A 21744-nucleotide genomic window follows, 5' to 3' on the forward strand; every position below is an offset into this window, starting at 1 on the left:
CTCTGCTCCGTGGGTGACCACGACAAGGTCCAGGCGGCACCAAAAGGGCGGTTTTACCTCTCCCTTCCGCTGATCGGCACAAAGAGGGCGGGGGAGAAACAGCACCAGCAGCCCCCAAAAGGGAGACGGGCTCAAAAGGACTACTTTGGCCCGTACGGGGATCGAACCCGCGACCTTGGCGTTATTAGCACCACGCTCTAACCAACTGAGCTAACCGGCCAGTCGGGGACATTTATAGCAGCGCTCCCCATCCAGGACTGAGGGCGGAGCGACCGTGACCGCGACCCCTCTGTTTGCTGGGGAGCGGATTCCCTCCCTTGGCGTCCGTGGCGCCGTCGCCCGCGCTGGACAGAGGCACGAACGTGCGGGCACCACGCGTGTCCGTGGCACAGCTCCCTCCTCCGCTCGCCCACGTGGGGTGGGCGCAGACAGGGCGGCCCCTCTGCCCCCATCCACACTTGTCGGGGCCAGGCGGCACCGCGCGTCAAAATGCGCCCGCACTGGGCGCGGGCAAAAACACTGTTGTCAGGAGTGGGATTCGAACCCACGCCTCCAGGGGAGACTGCGACCTGAACGCAGCGCCTTAGACCGCTCGGCCATCCTGACCGCTGGGCGAATTTCTCGGCCGGCCTCAATCGGCTCCGCTGCCCCCCCGAGCCCCGGTCCGAGCAACCCCCACCTGATCCACGGGCACACGGAGCAATTACCTGCTTTTCTTCCCGCACCTGAACGGGACAGGGAGCACCTTACGTGGGAGCAGCGGCAAAAGGGGGCTGTCAGCAGCGGACAGGGCTAAGGAAGGACAATGCCATGGCACCGCAACACCCCGGCTCTCCCCTGCAGCCTCGGGCCTATGCTCTGCACCCAGGCTGTGTATACACCAGCCCAGTGCATAATCCTCCCCCTGGAAATATCAACCTAAACCACCGCTCAGCACCTTGAATCGCTATTCTGTCATGCCATCATTTGACCAGAGGTGAATGCTACTCTCAGCCCCTCTACAAGAGACCCTAACACTTCTGTGTTGCAAATACCAGGTTATACATGAGCTAACATTGTTTAGAGACATGGTTTTGTTCAGTTCTGTAGGTAACAGTGCGAGACAAAGTCAAATCACTTATCCCTGCAACAAAACTCCTTTAAAAATTTGACCTTGAATACCAAAACCACACATTCTGCTGCTCTTTGCAGCAGTAAATTTGCCATTTCAGGAGACGATAGGTAGAGGTATGTGCTAGACCTTCAATTTAAGAATTTCCTCAGAACTAAGATGAATGTCACCTCATATCCCATAAATTGTATGGGTTTCCTAGGAAAGCCTGAAACCCTTTCCTGGGGAGACCTTAATAGAAATAAAAAAAAAGTAATTAATGCCCATAGCAATATCCAGTACACACAGCACGTACACTGCATTGAGACTACAGTCACATTCCAAAGGCTAAATGAGGGGATAAGGTGAAAATAAAGTGTTTTAAACTATCCTTAGTAATCCCCCTTAAAGAGGGAAACCTGCTAGGGTAACAGTAGCTCCAAGGAAAGGGAGAGGAGCTCAGACCAGAGGGTAGGTGAACAAACAGATGTTCTGGTATGTTTTTCAGAAAACCAGCAGAGCGAGGCAAATAAGCAGCGTTCCCCCAATGTTCCCCAAACTGAGATTATGATTAAATTGCTCAAGTTGCACAGAATTCCTTGGTTCTGAGAGCCACTCAAGGTCCTACCACCACGGTTGAATTAATGGACACACACACACACAAAAAGATACTCATTATTATTTTTGTGTCCCCTGGTGCCTGTATCGGTGCAATAAACTGGAATAATTCCACAGCTTCCCTTGCACATCACGTCAAGGCTGGTAAGAGAAATGACTAACACAGACATCATACTTCATCAAGGCACTGCAAATAGGTCTGTCCTTTACTCAAAGGCTTACCAAATGCCATTACCCTTATTCCATACGGAATGACCATAAGGGAATCAAGACCTGGTTTCATAATAGCATTCTAACTTGTCATGCTCTACCATTTAGCATTAAACTTGTCAAACGCCCTTGTTTGGTATGGAGCTTGTGGGAACTGCAACAAATCCCAGAGAAATAGTGTAATCAATAGAGAATTAGAATGTGCAGTGCATATGGCCAGGGATGCAGAAAAGGGAAATGGAAACAGAGAAGATGCAACAGTAATTAAAAAATTACTTGCCTAAAAATGTCACTCACCTGCACACACCACTTCTGATAAGAGAGAGACTAGAGACCATTAACCAAGGACTTGCAACTCATCTGCTATTAACAAAATGTGACCATCTGCTAAGCAAGAATAGTCTATACATGAAAAGACTTGCATAAAGGAAACCTTAGTCTTATATTAAATATGCAGAAGAAAAAAAACCCCACAACAATCAGGAACTCAGGTTCTGTTTCATAGGAACATAACAGAAATCTAGCTCCCAGCTTGAATAAAAACTTGGAGCAGGATAGAAAAATGGTTCTTCAATTAGATATAAGAAGACCTCCTAAGAACAAAAGAGAAGGTGAAGTATTTCTCGAAGTCCTTCCTTAATTTTGTTACAGATTCTAAAGTTTACAGCATCGTGCTCAAAATTTTTTTTTTTTGCTTCCTTCACACCTGCCCAACCTCATCACTCAACCTTCTCAACTCTCCTACCTCATGTTTGTCTCTCTTGTTATTTCACTTACTCCTGTGCATCTCCTGTGCTGAAAATGAAAGTTTTCTAACTAAAAAGTACACATAAAACCCCAAGAAATAAGCACATTTTTGTTTCAAATATTTATTTAAAAGTGTTTTAAAACAACATCTTAGATGGATACACCATCTAATTTTAGTATTGAAACAAATTCTTGAAGTTGATAACTTCCCAGAACAGTTAAAAAATGTAGTTATTTGTTTAAAATAAATGACCACCTCAAACCAGAAATCTTTTGTTGAAGTCTGCACCATTACTTGTAAGTATAAATTACGTTCTGCTGGGTGTTGAAAAAGATAATTAGATGCCAAAGAGAACTTTGAGGTCAGCCAGAGTGAGCTTAGTGAGGGCCTCTCCTTTGCCTGACAGAACCTGCTGGGCGAGACCTTTCTTTGTCTTCTGGAGTTGCAGGATCTTTTCTTCTACTGTTCCTTCACAGACAAACCTAAAAAAAACAAAAACAAAAACACCCCAAGAAAACCTACCAAAAAACCCCCAACAAAACTAAGCCACATCATCTCAAATGCTAGAAGCAAGTGTCAGCATTATTTATGGACTTTCCCAGCAAATTCCCAAAGACTTGTCTCAGAAATTAATAATTATTCTATTGTGTGACTGACACAATATACCTCTGAACAGAAACCAGCTGTCCTCATATCCAAATATTATAACCTTTCAAATATAAGCCTGATGAACTTAAAGCCTCAACTTCGGTCATCTGAAGCAGCAGTAATTCTGTGACAAAATCCTGAAATGACTGTTTCATAACTGATGGCATCTATTTACCAAGATCATTGTACCCAAAGCAGCACTTTGGATTCCGGTGTCTTTAATGAGCTGTGCATTTACAATAACTAAGTTAGACTTTTAGGTCTTAGTTATAGATGCTTTTTTAAAAATCCACTTTGCCACTTAATAGAAGTGTTCTTTATGATGTTATTAGTGATACTAGAAAGGTCCAGGCTTAGGTGAAAAACCTCCACTGAATTAACAGAAATGGTTAGGCACCTAAATTATTCTCAGGAATGAACAGGACATTCCCACTAAATCACAGGCTGAAAAATAAGAAATCCCTGCTAGCTATCAGGACAGCAATACGCAGGCAAGTGCCACATAAAAATGTTTTCATGAGTTCTATCTCAGTGCCCAAACCCACTGTCAGACCTTGTGTCTAGCTCTAAGTAAAGAAGTCAAGGCCTTGTCTCACTGATTAAAGCCAGACAGCACATGGGCAGCAGCTGCCTCATTTACTGCTAAGTAAAATCCTGACCTGTGTATCACAACGTCCTTCTGCTGCCCCACTCGGTATATGCGGTCACATGCCTGGTCCTCAAGAGCAGGATTCCTGCAAGGTTAAAAAAAAAAATATTAAAAAAACCAGATGCCTCTTTTTCCTGCCTGCAGTGTATCCTGTTTTCATCCTCTGTAGAGCTAAAACTGCACCCAGGTTACCTTAGGTTTAGAGGCTTGCTGGCCAGTATTCACCCTGGTTGTATTTCCCTTGGCCTTGGGTAGAAGAATGCTACAACTCCACAAAAAGCCAGCTGTATGCCTTAGACCACTGGTCCATGTAGCCCCATATTTCTGGCCAACAGTTAGTACTCAGAGAAAGCCCATAGCTGGTGAGGAAAGAGAATGAAGCAGAAAGGCAAACCCCAGTGAAAGAGGTCATCACTCAAGAATATTTGGATAAGAAATGGTTCCATTTGACAAAGTTATAGGGAATACTTGTTCGTGTAACTTCAATATTGCAGAACCATCTCCTTAAGGCTGCTACTCAGCAGCTGGTTTTACAATGAGGCACATTAGTTTGCTTTGTAAATTCCCATAAGCAACATTTAGTTTAAAAAAACTGCAATTCTGACTTTGACGAGGGACAACAAATATCAGGAGCTCAAGCACATTTTTCATAATAAAATATGTAAAACCCAAAGGTACTTTAGTTATGCCCAGTCACTGACTACGCTCAACACAATTGATTTGTTTCAAGACAAAATTGCCTGTAGGCACTACTGTACCATTTTCACTACTGCAGGAAATTAAGGTAGGTGCCCACTAGCCTTTTGTGATACAGAGCTGCATACTTGCCTCTTTGGATTGCTGTTATACTCCTCTATTTTCTTACCCCTAGAGAACTGTATTTCATTGGATTGACTAATTAGTGTCTTGGGTGAAAGCTATAGCAAAAAAACTTTCCTACAATTAACTCTAGCCCTTACATTGCCCTCCTATCCCAGTTGTATCAGACATCATAATACATGTGGTGAGAAAGTAAAGCAATATGCCCAATATATACTCTCAGAGATGTAACTTTTGTTTCTTTTTACCAGTGCATGTCAAGGAGAAAGAGATGGTTTCCTCCAGTCAAGTTCAGGCCAACGCCTCCAGCCAGCAATGAGACCAACATTACCTTCAAAGGCCAAAAGAGAGTTAGGGAGCCCATTTCCAAAAAACAAATGCTTCATTTGAACACACTGAAGATTTAGACAACCTTTGAACTAGCTTTGGAGTTGATTTTAGTACAGAAGGTGGACATCAAAAGGAGCTTTGTAGCAGCTCCTTCTTCCCATTATAAGATGTACATTTGTTTTTACAGCTACCCCTTTCTCTGTTGATCTTGGCATGTAGAGGTCCAAATGACAGTAGTGCCAGCAAATGCAATCACAAAGTCAGCTATCACAGCTGCTCGTAGCAGCACTAGGGACTATTTCTCTGCCCTGATTGCATACCTGAGGCCCTTTAGGATTGCAATTGAACTCTTCTACCACGTCCATTCTCTGTTTAGGATTGACAGAGCCGTCCACTGTTGCGTACTTCAGCCCCAGTCGCTGGAGGTGCACAGCCACAACTTTCAGCATACTCGTCCACTGGGAGACAACAACACTGGAAAGGGAGCAGGGAGCTTATGACAAGGTCTGTGTGGACTGGAACAGGCTGGTTACTGCACTGTCTCACCCAGGAGGAGACAACAATTCAGTCACTCTTCCCAGCTGCAAACTGCAACCAAGCCCCTTCCCAATTCAGAAATAGATTCACCTCTAGGTGTAGCGGTAGAACCTCCTGTGGAAGGCTAATATCCAATAAACTTCAGGTAAATTAAGGCTGTAACTTTCACCTCTATTTTTGGATTTTACATTTCCACCTACCAATCACAATTCCAAGTCACAATGCTGAGCTTTTTCTGCAGTACACAAGAATCAATTGCAACACCAACTTGGATTAATTGGAGCCTCTCACTCACCAGGTTGTGGACTAAAGAGTTTGTGAGGCAATAATTTGTTCAATAGCTTCTTGGAAGGGAACAAAAGCAATGTTGGTGTTCCCATTCTCATGATGGGGATTAATTTTGGAAAAGACTCTGGACAAAAGATTTCTACATATGGTGCAATTCTAGAAATGCCCAACATGATTCCCCCTTCCAACTGACCCCTAACATAACACAGGTGTCACTGCTTCACAGCCACACACCTGTAAGAGCATTCTACACTTTTAACAAAACCAAGCAGAAACCCCTGTATCACTGCAGTTTGGTGCACAGCAAAGACAGGGAGAACCTGCACAGTGAGAGTGCAGGACTTCAGCTGCACTACAGGCCCTCTGATCAATGCATTCCTTTATCTCAAACAGGTTCAGATTTAACCTCTTCTTTATTCCTCCACTTTTTTGGGGGCTGTGGCATGGGTTGCAGAGCTGAGGACAAATATTTGTCAGCACAAACAAGTTATTTCCAATTCTGTTTTTGGAGAAGAGAGTCCTTCTGGGCCTCAAAGCCTGAGATTTCTCACACGTTCCGTTATGTTTACACTGACCTACATCTTAAATTCCCTTCTTTTGTCTTAGTTTTTTTTTCCTCAAAATCTGTGTTCAACTATTGCAGCACTGCCGCCATTTTACCACACCAGGAGTTTTGTATTCCATTATTTTAAACTATTTCTGCTGTTGTCAAGTAACATGCTTCTCTAAATCACTATGACTAAAGAAGAGGACAAGCTCACTAACCTTTTCTGAGGCTCTGAGTGACTCTGAATAGTTTTCAGTTCAGCCAAGAGGTAAGCTATCTGCAGGAAAAAGAAAAAGGTTAGTCTGCTTGCTCATAATCCAGTTCATGACTGGCTACTCTTCATGAAAATAGAAAGAGATCAAAATAGCTTTTCAACTGGAACTTCTCCTGTGCTTAGACTTCAAAGAGATTTTAAGAGTCATTGGTAAGAACACTACCACCACAGAAAAGTGTGTCAAGAAATCAAATCATACAAACATATCTTATAGATTACAATCTTCCTGTGAAAAGCCAAGTTATTGCCATCTCTCCTCTTGCTGCCATCCAATTTTTTCTAGCTTTTCACAAGCACCATGGTCTCACATGCAAGCTTTTCTGAACTTCTGTGAAGCCAGTGTTTAAGATTTTCACTGACAGTTTTTCAGCAGTCAGATTCTCACAGCTTTACTAAAAGCACTCCTTAACATCTGAGAAGCTGGAGCCTTCCCAGAAGGAGTTCAGCAGGCTATCAATCTACACATCTGATTTCATCTAAATTGACAACTTAGCCTGATCTGCAATTACCAAGGTGTGACAATTCATTAATAATTTAAAAGGCAAAGTGCTGAAATCCAAGCTTCTCAAGGAAGGTAAGAAAGCCACAACCAGAATACCTTTGAGCTCTCCCTGGTGATTTCAAAGATATCTGTTTTAAAAGCTGTGCCATTGAGGTAGACTGTTGATTGGGAATCAGGAGTCTGGAGCTCAGACAGTGTCAAAGCACCAAGTTGTTCCTCAACGGAAAGGGAAAGACCTTCACTGTTCAAGTTAACTTGGTCCAGAGCCTGTGGGAAAGAAAGCAATATAATAAGGGATCACAGTCAAGGCTGAGATCAAATTCAGTACTGATCCACAGTCTGCACAATGTCTGCTGAATACAGTGGGTTTGAAGGATGCTGTGCAATATGAAGATAAAACGATTGAGGAACACTAGTGGGTCAGACTAACAGTCCCTTTGGGCCCTTCCCTAAGAAGGGGCAGTGTAAGGAAAGCATGTGAGCTTCGGCATTTTCTATGGTCCAGTCTCCTCAGATGCCCTCTCCCATAGCATTTAACAACTGCAGGATGAAAGACGTTAGAAGATAAATTCCTGCCTGTTCCCTTAATAGCTGAATTTATTCTACAGCTGCTTTATATGACAGGGCCAAGAACTTTTGAAAGATTAATCTGCTTCATGCAAGGCATTGCATTCAATCAAAGCATTTACAGAGCTCTCCAAAACACAAGCCCTTAAAACAGGCTACACTTGTGCACTTTTCAAGGTTAGGTTAAGACAAAGACTTCTTTCACATTAAAATTCTGTTTGGTTGGGTTTTTAAAATCTAAATAAAGTATTTCCAGAGACACAGCTGCCCATATAAGTCATGCTAAGAGATGCAAGGGCGTTACAGTCTGCTCACTTAAAGAAACACTCAAAAATCTCCACAAAAGACCTCACAATACAATACAATACAATGCAATTACCACTTTCAGTAAGGAGAGATGGCAGCAGCACTGACGGAGCCTCAAGAGCATGGATAAGACGTGGACAGTGCTTGAGACCTGGGAGGCACTTTGTGAGCCTGCTAAAAATTCCTTTTGACTGACTCCAAATTCTTGTGCAACTGCAGAGGAAGGGAAGACAAAACATAAAGAGCTCTTGGAGTCATTTCCAAGCACTGCCCAGCCACCTCCAGGAAGAGATTCATCAATAAGAGACAAGAATCAACAGGCAAGCAAATACCTGATTAAACATAGGAACCCATCAACTCCCACTTAAAAAAAAAAGGAAAAAGACAACAAGACAAGTCAGAATACCTTATAACACTGAGATCTATCATCTGAGCAGTGAGACCTGTACTTCAGAAAGAAATTTCAGACCCAAAGAGGTTAGAGATTTTCCAAGAGCCACAACAGTGAGAATATACTTTTGGAATACTATGGTAGACTTCTCTGTAACATCAGGGGATCATTATCCAAAGAATTTCTAAGTCCTGCCCCCATGTGGCCAGGTCTGTTCCCCCTTGTTAAGGGGCACTTAAAGAGCCACTTTGCAAATGTTTTCAGAGGAGGGTATGCTCAAACCTTTCTCAAATGGGTTACCACCAGCATATTCTCTGTTTTCATTTTTCTGCTCTTGTCTCTTTAGGTAGGATTGCAGTGTTGACCTGCAAAAACAAGACAAAGACACTGGAATGTACAGCAGGAAAAAAGGTAAGAAGGCCCTGAGCTTAACAAGCAAGCTGATGATGCTTTAAAAGGAAGGTTTCATTAATCATCACAAAATGTCATAAAAAACCACCAGTTTTGTTTAACTTGAGTACAATCAAAACCAAGATCCATTTTGGAAATCACAAAAAGCAGCAAGTCCGCTTATTGGAATACCTTGAGTATAAGGACACCTTTAAATGTATATTTAAAAGGAATAAAAACTATTTACATTGACACCACTAAAAGAGACCCTGGGAGAACACCAAGTGATGCTGGCTTGCATTACAACCATCTGGAGAGGCCAGAATAATTTCTGATTGCACAAGTATCACAGAGCAAAGATAACAATTCTCTCCTTTACAGGTGCTGGCACATCAGAACTACTGTTGCAATTCCAAGTCTTTGGCACCTTGAAATCAATGAGATTAAGTGTCAGTCTAGAACACAAAGCTCATACAAGGCATGAACCTCTGGGAGAAAAGAAATTAATCATTTTTGCCTACTACCAGTACAAGCAATGTATTTTCAAACATACTTAACAGGTAAGTCAGAAAGGGAAAAAATTAACAGGAGTTTGTCCAATAACTCTTTTCATCTAAAATGAATTTCTTTTCTTGATTTTCACACCAGTAAGAAACAAAACCACAAAATACAGTATCTCTACCCACATTCATACCTGGATCTTGCAAAGAGCACATTGTACACAGACTGCTCCTCTGCTGAAAGTTTTAACTGATGCAACCGTGTGCTACGCTGGGGCAGAGGTACCTGAGGTACAAATTGACAGGATCAGATGAATACAGGGCAAAAATCTTACAGAGCATCACAAATATCAGCAATCAAAGATCTAACACACTATTTTAAGTCTCAGAACATAGCTGTTTATTATTTAAAGCTATGTGTATTAATGCAACTATGACACAACATAGATACTCACAGAACTCCAAGAAGCCTGGTTAACACTCAAGATAAAAACTTTTATTCCGATTCATCTGAGAACAAGAGGCATGAGCTACTCAATATGAACTGCTCTGTAATGACCACAGAGGGATCAATTTTTGGCGTTGTAAAAGTAGCTTCTCATTTCCTCATTCAGAATCAGAAAGTACTCCAAAACTACACCTTTCAAAGGCTTACAGACAGACCAGTGAGCTCAGTTAAATAGACTATTTGTAAAGAGTTATGCAGAAAGCCAATGCTCCAGCACACACCAGGTCCATTTGACAGGTAGCAGCTCTGATTCTCAGAGATCTAGTTGGGCAGCCTAGGCTAACTTTCCACATAAGTGGCCATCTACTTGCAATTACTTGGCATGTTCTTGTCTGCGTGTAATTTATAACAAAGGTTTAATCATTGTGTATATTTCTGCTTTCTGGATAAGCAACTGGAAAAGCATCCCACAGGCATTTGCTTCTCTTGCTCAAGAGACTGCAGTAGACAGGAAAATCCATCCATTAACAAATTTATGTATGTAAATAAGCAGACATGAGTGTCTGCTACAAGGACAACCATGGAATGATGGTATAGTTGTGTAGGGTGAAGTTCTTACCAAGGGCTTGCCAGCTGAATCCAGCTGGTTCTTAGTTCTCTGCAGTAAGAGGCTCCTAGTTAAGAGGCTTAGCCTCTCTGCTCCCTTCTTTGTGTTGTTGTCTACCTGGTACTTCCACACTTTGTATTCATCAAAAGGAGAGCAACGTAGAAACCTATGACAGGAAGGAAGGAGACTTCATACTAAGGGAAGAAGAGTTCTTCAGTTGCTCTTGAGTGACCAGAACCAAATTCCTTGCTATCCAAAACAAACCATTTCCAAATCCTGTAACTGCATTACCAAGCAGCAGTAAAACACTTCCAGTCTAATGGTGGCGAAAACTTGCTTGCTGAAAAGTCTTATCATCACTAACAGTGTAAGCACCTCTTTCTGATGCTGTACCCATCACTTCCTCTCAGCCCATTATGTCTCCAAGCATCACCAGCAAATGAAGGACATCAAGGTGCAGAGGCACTTGCCAAAAAGCATATTCATTTGTTATTTCAAAATACCAGGCTTCTTACTTGAAAATTAATTTCAACTATCCAAAATTAAATTCAAATGCAAGTTCTCTCTGCTTGTCCAACACCATTTGTAATCTTTCCCCCCCTCAGCAAAGAAAAGCATCTGTTTATCATTTGTTCAGAGAGGCCAAAGTTTTCACCCTTTCCTTCAATGCTCTTGTAGCACAACAGTCTAAGAAGGTCCTCCCTGGCTGCTCTGGTAGCAACAAGGAGAAACTCACAAAACTTCTGTTCATTACAATTAGTTGTGTGAATATTCATCCTGGAGACACAGATCTGAGGTAATTTCCCCTCTGTCCTTCCTGGAAGGAGAAAAGCTACACAAAAGCACAAAACCAGCAGTAGACACACAGTCAACTTTGTGCCTCAGCCACCAGCTTTGCACATGCCTGAAATGTTAATATAACCAGTCTCACTACTCCACCATCTCAGAAACATCTCAAACTAAGAAACGACTTCAGCATTTCATCAGAGAAGAATTACTAGGATCGGCTCCCTGTCCATGTGGTCATGTGCAGCCAGCTCACCTCAGGAGGGAGTACATATCCAGCAAGTTGTTCTGTATCGGTGTCCCAGTGACAGCCCACCTGGCACTGGCTCTCAGCTTGCACACAGCTATGGAGGTTTGAGTCCTTGGGTTTTTAATATTGTGAGCTTCATCCAGTATAAGTCGAGCCCAAACTACCCTGAGCAGGGGGGAACAGGGAGATGACCCACTCTGAAAGAAAAAGGGTATTTATAACCTAGAGCAGTAACTTTGCTAGGCTCTCCAAAGAGCCACAAGCAAACATATTTTTCAAGCAAGAAGCCTTTTCCTGATGTTAGTCAGCAGCAATTTGTGTTCTGTCAGGTAAGAAATGGTGTCCAAAAATTTAAAGCTCTTTAAAGCTTCCATGATGGTTTATAAGCTGAAGACTATGACATATTTACCTGTTTCTAATAAAAAATTCTGATATTTTGCTGTTTTTCTTGCTTTTTTTACATCACTTCTTGCTTCCAAAGAGGCATTTCATATAAGTTTTTCTAGGCTGAGACCAAGGACCACATATAATTATTCTGATCTCTCAACAGTTTTACAGATGCCCCCTAGAAGTTTCAGGAAATTCAAAGTCCTGTTTTCTTTAAGAAAAGCTACATCTAGATCTGTACACAGAGGTAGGAGACAGCAGTATCCACACTAGCAAGGGGATTCCTCTATGCTGTATAGTCATTTTGGTTAGCATTCAGAAAGCACTTATTTATTTTCATGGCCTAGCCAACACGCTGCTGTTTATTCAAGGCAGCACATCAGTTGCCTCAGTCTCAGTTCAGACTGACCCAGAGCCTGAGCACAATAGATTTCTAGTAGATTAAAGTGACATCAAACAACACAGAACATCAAATGGGAGTTTCTAGTGCTCCTTCACCTCAAAAGAAAGAGTACAAGATTCATCACTACATCCTTAAAATCACTTTTTAAAACATTTCCACTGTATTCAATGTAGCATATTCTATGATTCTACAGAACAGATTCATTGTGAGTATTGGTCAACATTGTCTTTCTGCACTTCACAGCACTTTCATCACTTTATTTTTACTGTGCAAACTCAACAGGGGCTTATGGAAAAGAAAAATTCAAGCTGCTGCTCACTGTAGCACATAATAGGTGCTACTTGAAGCAACAATGGCTTTGCAACACCTCAGAACAAAACCTTAAGGCATTTCCCTATCAACAGTTTGGCTTCTCACCCCCACATCATGGTCCTCAGCAGGGACTTCCCCCTCCTCCTTGCTTGTGGGGACCTCCTTGGAGAGAAGGCTGTAGGTTGTGACAACAACATCATATCCAGAAAGCCTTGACAAAGGGAAAGTAGTAATCAGGAGCAAGAACAAGTGAGGAATTCCTTTTGCAAGACAGACAAAATGCATGCTGAAGGATACGTTTAAGAACAACACAGTTCTACAGGAGCTGAAATGCTGAGTTCTACAAAAAACTGAGCTTCCTAGCAGTCAAACGGGAAGGACGCATTGTCCCCATTTTATAATCACTGAAAGTAGACACAGCAAGCTCAAGATGACAGTAAAAACCAGTGGTACAGAATGCACATCACATGGGATGAATCCTGCTTAGAAATACTGCACCTAGAAATATTGCTCAGCATGAAGAGTGTAGACAATTTTCTGATCTATACATAGAGCTGATTTAAAAAACCACAACAACCACAAAATACAAGCATAGGAGAAACTGCCACTGATGATCTCCACAAGCAAGAGATGTTTTAGAGAATATACACCCTTTTTTCCTATCAGAAGCAACAACAGCCTCCACCAGAACCACTCAGTATGGGTACAGGCCATAAATGTTTTGCTATATACACCTTGACAGCAGACATCAGCTTGACCTTGAAGATCCTCTGCATTTCCACACTTCACATTCTTTCATCATTCTACAACCACTGAATTTCAACTTTGATAACACAATCTCTTGCTACATAGTATTTTACCTTTCTTGGTCATATTTATGGTTTAGCACTTACACCTCTGCATGTTTATCTCTGTTTGCCCCATGGTACAAATAGACTCTCAGTTTGCCAAAGGCCACACGTTTGTCAATCTCTTTCTTCCAGTGATGGATCAAGGATGCAGGACATATGATTAAAGTGCCATGGGAAGGGACAACAGTGGAATCTGAAAGGAAATATTGCAGACAGGTTTCAATGTCTTCACATTAGACTAGAAAAAAGACAGAAGTTTTGGAAATTCATAACAATTAAGAAGACTGGTCCACTTTTCCTGTGAGCACAGTTTGTGAACATCTCTACGTTACACTCTTGAGGACTGTTAGTTCTGGGTGGGGAAGAAATCCACTTAAACACTAATGCATCACTTCCTGTCTGCTCAGTTATGCTATATACCTGTGCACTTCCTCTGGATAAGCCTGAAAGGTTAGAACACAAGAACTAACTCTAATACCTACTGAGAACACAGTATCGAGTAAATTCTTCTTTCCTATTCTAGAAGACTGAAATGTTACCATTTTGAACTACACAGGAAGAACACATCCACACAGTCAGTAAACTTGGCAATACAGGAAAAAGTAGTCCAGCCAGTCTCATGAGGATGCAGACAGTAACAGGTTATGGACACAGAAACAGTACTCTTTTAAAACTCTAACATCCCTAATGCCTATGGATAAAATAAAAGTAATCTTGGAGGTGAGGGGGAAAAGAAAAAAGATCAGTCACAGGGAGGTGAGTAGTGACTATTTTAAGTTCTTATGAAAACTATGCATATGTTTGCTTATGCTTAAAAAACTATGAAACTTTTTTCAAAACAGCATATTCTGGCTTTAATTGTTTCAGGAAAATAGTCACTAAAAAATAAATACCCAAACAATATAAAGTAATGAATATAAAATATTCATTATAAATTATAATATTATAAATTCATTTTTATTATTCAATATAAAACCTGTACCATTTTTTGATAGCCATATGTCTAAGGTCTCCTTTCTTTTCTCTGTCTTCAGCTGTTTCTGGGCCAGAATGAGAGCAATCATCGTTAGAGTCTTCCCCAAGCCCATGTCATCCGCTGGAAAGAGACACACAGAAGTTGTGATGGGCTGCAGAAATGAGCCCCCTTAGCTCAGACCTACACTGAGGTAAATACTACAAAAGAAATTGCCCTGGGGAGCCCAGAAAATAAAAAACACACGTATGAAAATTTCAGGGTATAATTTTGTAATTGTTAACAGCTGTAACTGGTAATAGGGTAGCCTATACCAAACAGCCCTTTCAACATTCCTACAAAATAACTAGTTATTGGCCTCCAAGGAAGCCACATGCCAAACTGCTGCTGCCATAAATCTGCCCCCCAAAATCCACTTTCCTGTTCTGTTGCTTACCCAGAATTCCTCCACACGGCCTCTGACTCTCTCTCCAGAGTAGCCAGGCGAGTGCCTGTTTTTGGTGCAGCAGCAATGGAATCTGAGAGGGCAAGACAGAGGATTTGAAGCAAACACCTTGCAAAACTCAGACACTTCTGCTTCCTGTACCAATCATCCTGCTGAACTGTTCTACTACCATCTTACTAAAAGGAGTTTACATTCTTGTTCTTTTTCCACATGGACTGGGATACCCAAGGTAAGCAACTCCTGCAGACAGGAGGTCAGCAGTACCATTGATGAGTCTTCCTAATGCTTCACAGACAAACCAACCCAGTGCCTCATGGTGCTCTGAGAGAGCAGGTGGAAAATCCACCCAGGACTACCTTGCTCACAACAGGTATCACTGTCAAGGAAAGGCATTGAGAACACTTCCCCTTTTCCCACAAGTCTAAGACCCCTATAGCCTCTTAAAAGAGGAAGAGGGATTACATACTACCATCACAAAAAATTAAATGGCCTTCCCCACCACTTGAGAGGCCCCAAGATGATGTGACAAGTGACACAACATATATGCATCAACACATCATCTTGTAGAGGCATGTGCCTTCCAATACCTTGCATATAACCTCAAATACAGGTTCTACATCACCTGACAGACAAGGAGTTTCTCTTTGGCAGATCAGAACATCTGTGGCATTGAACAAAGTCAATCACCTGCAACACTTTTTTGAAAGACTATTTCTTAAAACTCATCAGGAAAAAAGAACAATAAGGTTCTCAGCCTGTTCCTCACACCTCTGTTCTGCCAGTCATGTACAAACAGAAGGTTGTGGGTTGGTTGCTTTGTGTGAGGCCCTGCTACTTCATTCAAGCACTAAGTGTTCTGAAGGCACCACAGCAAGAGGGCAAAACACCAGTACTGGCAATACAAAGCAACACCCATAGATGGAATGTAATTAGAACATCTCCTTCCAGCATGATGAAGACTGCAAAGTACATCAAAGTGGAAAGGAAGGGATGCTCTAGGGTATCACTCAGAGGTTCTGCTTCATTCATCAGCATGACAGCCTCCATCCTTGCCAACCCACCTTCAATCCAGAGGGATCTTCAGCTACTGTCTGCTTTGTTGGACAGGATTCTAGAGATTTGTGAAGCTGATTAATAGCCTCACATGTGGCATTGCGTACAGCCCTGATTCGGTCTTCTGTCATTCTTCCCCCATATAGATTCTGCATACCAAAGCTCACTGCAAAGATACAGGATTAGGCATAAGATGTCTTTACAAAGATAACTTTCCAAAGCAGATCCTTCACCTTCGAGACTGACCTCAGCAGCTACAGATGCCTGGGGGGTGATATTCAGCTCACAGTAACAAAAAAGGTTTAGTACTCTCACATATATCCAGACTGCAGAATTATTTCAGAAGTAGTACTTAAAAGTGTTCTCCCCAATTAAAAAAATTTTTCTATACTTACTTCCAAAACTTTGGCCACAATATTCACTGGAACCTAAAGTAACAGCAGCAGAGGGGTGACTCTGTGAGCCTGAAGAGGCCTTTGCTGTAGGATCCTGGAGCGGGAGTGGTGTTATTAACTTTGTACCACCTGGCCTGTCACATGGGTTAGGCAAAGATTCTTCATGGCAGCTGCTGCTTGTGCTATCCTGCCCTGAAGGAGAAAGGAATCACAGTCTATAAAGGTTTCACAGTGAAGCTCAGAGCCTCGTACTAGAGCCCAGAGAAGAGCCTTCATTTTGCTCAATAGTCTGCTTGCAAAATATTAAGTGGTCACAGCAGGTCACCACATCACCCGAGCCACTACAAACACTAAAATGTGTCCTCTTAGCCTGCTCCTACGTGACAGGCAATGAGCTCAGCTCCAGCCTCTATATATGGTTTTATAGCAACACAGTGAGCTCTGCAACTGTGATCAGATTAGTGCAAACACAACGTCAGTTTTGCACACTGTTCCCAGAAGACTTATTAATTTTGAAGACATCTTTCTCATCAATATCTTGGACACAAAAACTACCAAAACATCCAAGAACAAATGGGCAAGAACTCATGAGCTTCTCTCTCCTTCACAGAAAGGTCTGTCTTGCTTAAAACCAGATATGGTATAAGGCACTGTGGCTGCTTTGTTGTGTTGTAGCTTGTGAGCTCCTGCTTCCTTGCTAGGGATCTTTGGTTTCCAGAGCTGTCAAACTGGATCTTTTCATCAGCACAATTGATACTATGATCACAAGGTAACTCTTCTGTTTGAGGGGATTGTAGAGGTAACTCAGCAAAATGCTTCTCTCTTGCACAGGCGGTTAATGCCAGTTAGTAGAATTAGGATATCACTTTATAGGAATGGCAAACTGGAAGCTGCTTATTTTGTATCTGGTAACTGAAAAGTCCAGACACAATGACATGCATAAACAGCATGGTTCCATACTGCAACAGAGGAAGTTAACACTTCACTGACACAGTCTCATAGAGACACCTGTCTCAATCATGTAGCCAAAGCTGGAAGGAAAACTAGCCCTGGAACCTAATTCTGGGAGGAAACTCCCTTGGGAAGCCACCACACTTCAGAGAAAAGATTACAGTTGTTCCATTCATCTGCTCCCAGACTCATACTTTACAATTAACACTTTTCATCTTCAGTGAATCTCAACAGACAAACTTTATACAGACCACATGCCATATATAAGTTTATGCTATATTTCCTCAATATTAACAACTGTTCTAAGACAAGCTGTTTTGTACAACCTGTTTTGAAACAAGCTGTTTCTGGAGCAAAAAAATTTTAGCCCTACCTTTTTCATTAGTATCTGCTGTTGAAATGTTAAGAGCACTGAGTGCAGCTTCCAAATCCTGCACTTGCTTTAGTAACCTTTCTCCTTTATCTGGCAGCAGCTGAATGTTCACTCTAGCCAATGTACTCTGCAAAACAAGAAAGAAACCAGAATCGGAATATGATTAACAAGTTCTCTGCCAACACAGGATAATCACATCAGAAGTTTAAAACCACTAATCTTATGCCATATTAACTTGTATTTTGATACTGTTCTGCAATCTCCAAAAGCTTTCAAGTGCCATTCAATGCAATTAAATAGTCTTTTAGCAGAAAATAAACTAACTCTTAACGTTGTTTAGAAAAGATGGAAGGACACAGGGGATCCCCATTTTTATGAAACAGGTTTTCAAGAAACTTGGACAATCTTAACATCTCTCAAAGCACCCAACGTTTAACATACTTGGATGTTTCTTTCTACACTAGCACAAACAACTGTTCTGACTTTATTTTGAGGCTATGTTCTGAAGTCTAGGCAAACAGGGGGGTAATAAAAACTATAGAACATAGTTATTGGCAACTATTAAAAAAAACCAAACAGACAGTTTATTTCATCTTAATGTGAGCTTTTGAAGGTAGATCACTCTTACTGCACAAGGCCAAGAGAGACTATCAGAAACAGCCAGGTTATTTAAAAAAGTTAAGTGGCTGTGCACTAATCCATTTTATGCAAATTACTTTTGGGTAAAAGACAGGCACAACCTCAGGCAGGTCAAAACTGAGCATTCCCAAATACAGAAAGTTGTATTACCTTAAGGGTAATTGTCTTCTATCTGCTTAATACAACTAGTCTGTGCATAGGCTGAATTCCCTCCCTTGCCCCATCTTCCTAAATCATATTTTGAGTTTCTGCTGTGAGGTGATACCGTATTCTGATGCCTGTCATGAGTAAGGGGAGTCACCCTGAATCCAGAATAATAAAACCCCCAAATAAATAGGTACAAAAAATGACCTTTTTCTGCTTCAGCTGGACTACAAGATGGTTATGAAGCTCTTTACGGTCTTGGGGTCTTTCCATGTGATGTGATGCTGCTGCTCCTGGCAAAGATGTCCCCAGCACACTCTTTCCTGAAGGAATCTCCACTGTTATCTCAGGTTTACTTTTACCTGATGAGGAGTGAACAAATAGTACTTCATCACTGTCACTGTCAGAGGTTTCACCAGCAGGCTGTGGCAGCCCTGGTCTGATCTGTGCCTTGGGTGGCGCTGCCTCTGCTCCTCCTGCCAGGGCAGCACAGTGGGCTGGTGGTACTGCTGGAGAAATAGCATCTTCTTTAGCCATTGGTTTAATTTCTCCATTTTTCTGACCAGTGCAACCTTTCTCTCTCGTTTCTTTATCCCTATAGATTTTTAAGCTTTTTTCTTCAAGTTGCTCCTCCTCTGGTGTCTTGGTACTTGTATTTTGCTTTTCAAGACTTAGTGGAAAGAGTTTTGGTCTCGCACCTGGCTCTTTGTCCGCACATTCAGAAGACTTCTTGGATTCCCTGCCACTGCCACCATATTTCTCTTCCTCCCAAAGACTATTTTTCCCTTTCCTGGTCTCAGAAAGGCCAAGTTTAGATTCAGACACTGTAGTTTCCTGAAGTTCAGGATCACTTGTACTTCCTTTGGATGGTTTCATTTTAGTTTTCAGCCCTTCTAGAGGTTGTATCTCTTCGGAGGAATCAGAGGTTGATTTCTTTTCTTTATGTGACACCAGCACACTCTCCTTCTCTGCTTTTACTCCTTTTGCTTTACTTTCCTCCCTGTTTCCTTGGTTCATTTGTTTCCAGACTGACAGTGCACAATTCTTGTCCAGCACTTTGAATGGATTTCTGTGGCTGGTGGGATTGGAGAGGGCTGCTGTGCTGGGCTGGGATTCTAAGGCTTTTGACACTTTGGTAGCTTTTGGATCCTGCAACACATACAAGTGAGTAAATGCTGACATACAACTTATTAAAGCCTGTTAACTATACACAGAACCTGACCATCTCAAGCAAGCCTTCATCCTCTACAAAGATCATCTTTCCTATCATTTTAATAGAATCAGGACTTCACACAATTTAGGAGAAAGAGAAGTCTCATGTAGAGGACAGAAGGCTGATAAACTTATCAGCTAGAAAATATAAAATCTCCCACTAAATAGTCTCAGAGGCAATGACTGGATAAGGAATGAAAAGTCATGTTGGAATACGGTGATACTACACTACAAACAAAACACTCATACCTGCCATGGGACGCTTCCACACCATTTCTTCCCATTCAGCTTACTCTTAAGGCATCGATAAAACAACCTACCAAAGATTAAAACAAGATTTGAACCACAGAAACCAGTACAGAAGCTCTAAGCATTCTTTAAAAAGTACTTCACACAAAAAACCATCACAGACAAGTTCTCTTAATCTGTACTTTACCTTCAGACTTTCGCATAACAAAAGACCAGGAACATTGGCAGCAAAGCTTTTTACAAAAAGCACTGTTATCTGGATAATGATTCATAGGGGTTTGGGCTTATTTTGTTGCCGTTTTTTTTTATTTTAGTAAAAAAACCGTAACTGCTCAGGCAATAGTATTATCTACGTTCAGAGCATCAGAAGAATCCTATGATTTCAAGGTGTAAGGAAACAGCTCTTCTTTTAGTTACACTGCACAGGCCACCTCACCTTAAAGCAACTATGGAAAAGAAAAACTTTGGACGTGATTTCTTTTTTTAACCGGCAGCCAACCAGGAGCACTGCAAGAACTTTATCAGAATTAAAACTGGTGAATCTGATGCAACCATCACGAGTTCTGGATGAACCCAACCACAGAGCCACGTTCAACTCTGTTAAAAACAAACATTATCTGATGACTCAGGTTTTTATCATTGGATATAACTGCTAATAACAGTGGAAAACACGCTAAGTGAAGGCCTCAAAGCTGGATGAGTCTTTTCAATTCTAGAAGAAAAGTACAAGTCAGCTGCCATCAAACAATTCCAAATGTTCCAACCTGTACAACAAACCCTCCTTTCCACTTTGAAAGACTGGCAGTTCAAGCCTTTCACTTGTTCACAAATAATGAAGAAAGTGAACAGCCTCCTGATCTTAACAATAAAGATCTCTATTTTTAAGAGGTAGTATCCTAAGTCTTCAAATATGGCACAAAAACGAGATGCTCTAAGAACAGCCCTCCTTTCCCCACAGGACACAGGTACAGCTAACATGGATGTTGAAGCCTCATTACAGAAAAACTACTAAATCACAGGATTCAAGTTTTCTTACCTGTAACTAATAAACTAAAGACCATTAGTCATAAGCAGTTTAAGAAAATTATTTTAGGCACTGAACATAAGATAAAGTTAGAAGAAGGAACGTAGGTTTTACCTGTTTTAAGGCAGACATCCAGCTTTTAAAAAATTGGAGGAACTTACTCGTATTCATGTCTGCCCTGCTGCTGGACCAGGACCTGCAGCTCCACCACGCATCCCTCATGGATCAAGCATTGAGAAGCAGGGACACTGAAAGGAGGAAAGGACAAGCGGAAGAACACAGACAAAACGGGGAACAAGCCACGGCAAAACAAAAACTGTCACGTGGGACAAAACAAAGACTACGTTGAGTCAGACAGCGCTGACACAGCACTCAGCTTCTCCGAGGGCAGCCGCCTGTGTCCCGTGCCCGTTGTCCCACCGCCCCCTGCACTTACGGCGCCGGCAGGACGTAGCCGCACTCCGCGGGGCCCCGCGACCCGCACACGTAGAAGCTCTTCCCCTTGTTGGGGCCATCGCGGACGCCCGTCTTCAGGAAGCAGAGGGACCCTGCGGGAGGGGGAAGCGCGGAACTGGTCAGACCGGGACCCCCCTCACACACAACAGCCCCCGCACTCCCGCCCGGGCCGCCCCTCACCGTGCTCCGCGCACGGCACGGCCTCCATGGTCGCGCGGCACCGCCGCGTCCGCGCTTCGAAACAGCCAATCCCGCCCCGCGCCTGCACACCGACCAATCAGCGCGGGGCGAGGAGGGTGGTGCGCAGCCAATCGCCGCTGCGCTGTGTTCCCTATGCCCCGCCCACCTCCGCGCCGCCTTGGGCGGGGAGAG

The 21744-nt window shown here is 42.3% G+C and overlaps 1 protein-coding gene, 1 long non-coding RNA gene and 2 other non-coding genes across 4 annotated transcripts in view; all 4 read right to left on the reverse strand.

The window, feature by feature from the left end:
* LOC113951863 overlaps positions 1-215 on the reverse strand; it is a 5647-nt gene extending 5432 nt beyond the window's left edge. The window contains exon 1 of the long non-coding RNA XR_003529304.1: positions 1-215. This exon is cut by the window's left edge and continues 4 nt beyond it. This is a non-coding gene — a long non-coding RNA (uncharacterized LOC113951863).
* On the reverse strand, positions 147-220 carry TRNAI-AAU. Its single transcript has one exon. It is a non-coding gene; the product is annotated as a tRNA-Ile (tRNA).
* A 303-nt stretch (positions 221-523) lies between these two features.
* On the reverse strand, positions 524-606 carry TRNAL-CAG. The gene has a single exon. It is a non-coding gene; the product is annotated as a tRNA-Leu (tRNA).
* Positions 607-2771: 2165 nt separating this feature from the next.
* Positions 2772-21625, reverse strand: TTF2 (transcription termination factor 2). The gene is made up of 23 exons (XM_027653397.1): positions 21553-21625; positions 21353-21464; positions 21078-21164; positions 19893-19959; positions 18639-19580; positions 17649-17775; positions 16325-16516; positions 15938-16095; positions 14868-14949; positions 14441-14554; positions 13501-13651; positions 12713-12818; positions 11512-11702; positions 10482-10635; positions 9609-9700; positions 8807-8889; positions 8207-8346; positions 7357-7527; positions 6703-6761; positions 5433-5586; positions 5031-5113; positions 3974-4048; positions 2772-3148 (listed from the first exon to the last, which is right to left on the reverse strand). Exons 1-23 carry the CDS (start codon positions 21578-21580, stop codon positions 3004-3006), a joined length of 3513 nt encoding a protein of 1170 aa, XP_027509198.1. The 5' UTR covers positions 21581-21625; the 3' UTR covers positions 2772-3003.
* Positions 21626-21744: the final 119 nt, after the last annotated feature.

The sequence above is a fragment of the Corapipo altera genome, unplaced genomic scaffold, assembly GCF_003945725.1.
Source record: "Corapipo altera isolate COAL_440 unplaced genomic scaffold, ASM394572v1 61, whole genome shotgun sequence".
NCBI classification, from domain to species: domain Eukaryota; kingdom Metazoa; phylum Chordata; class Aves; order Passeriformes; family Pipridae; genus Corapipo; species Corapipo altera.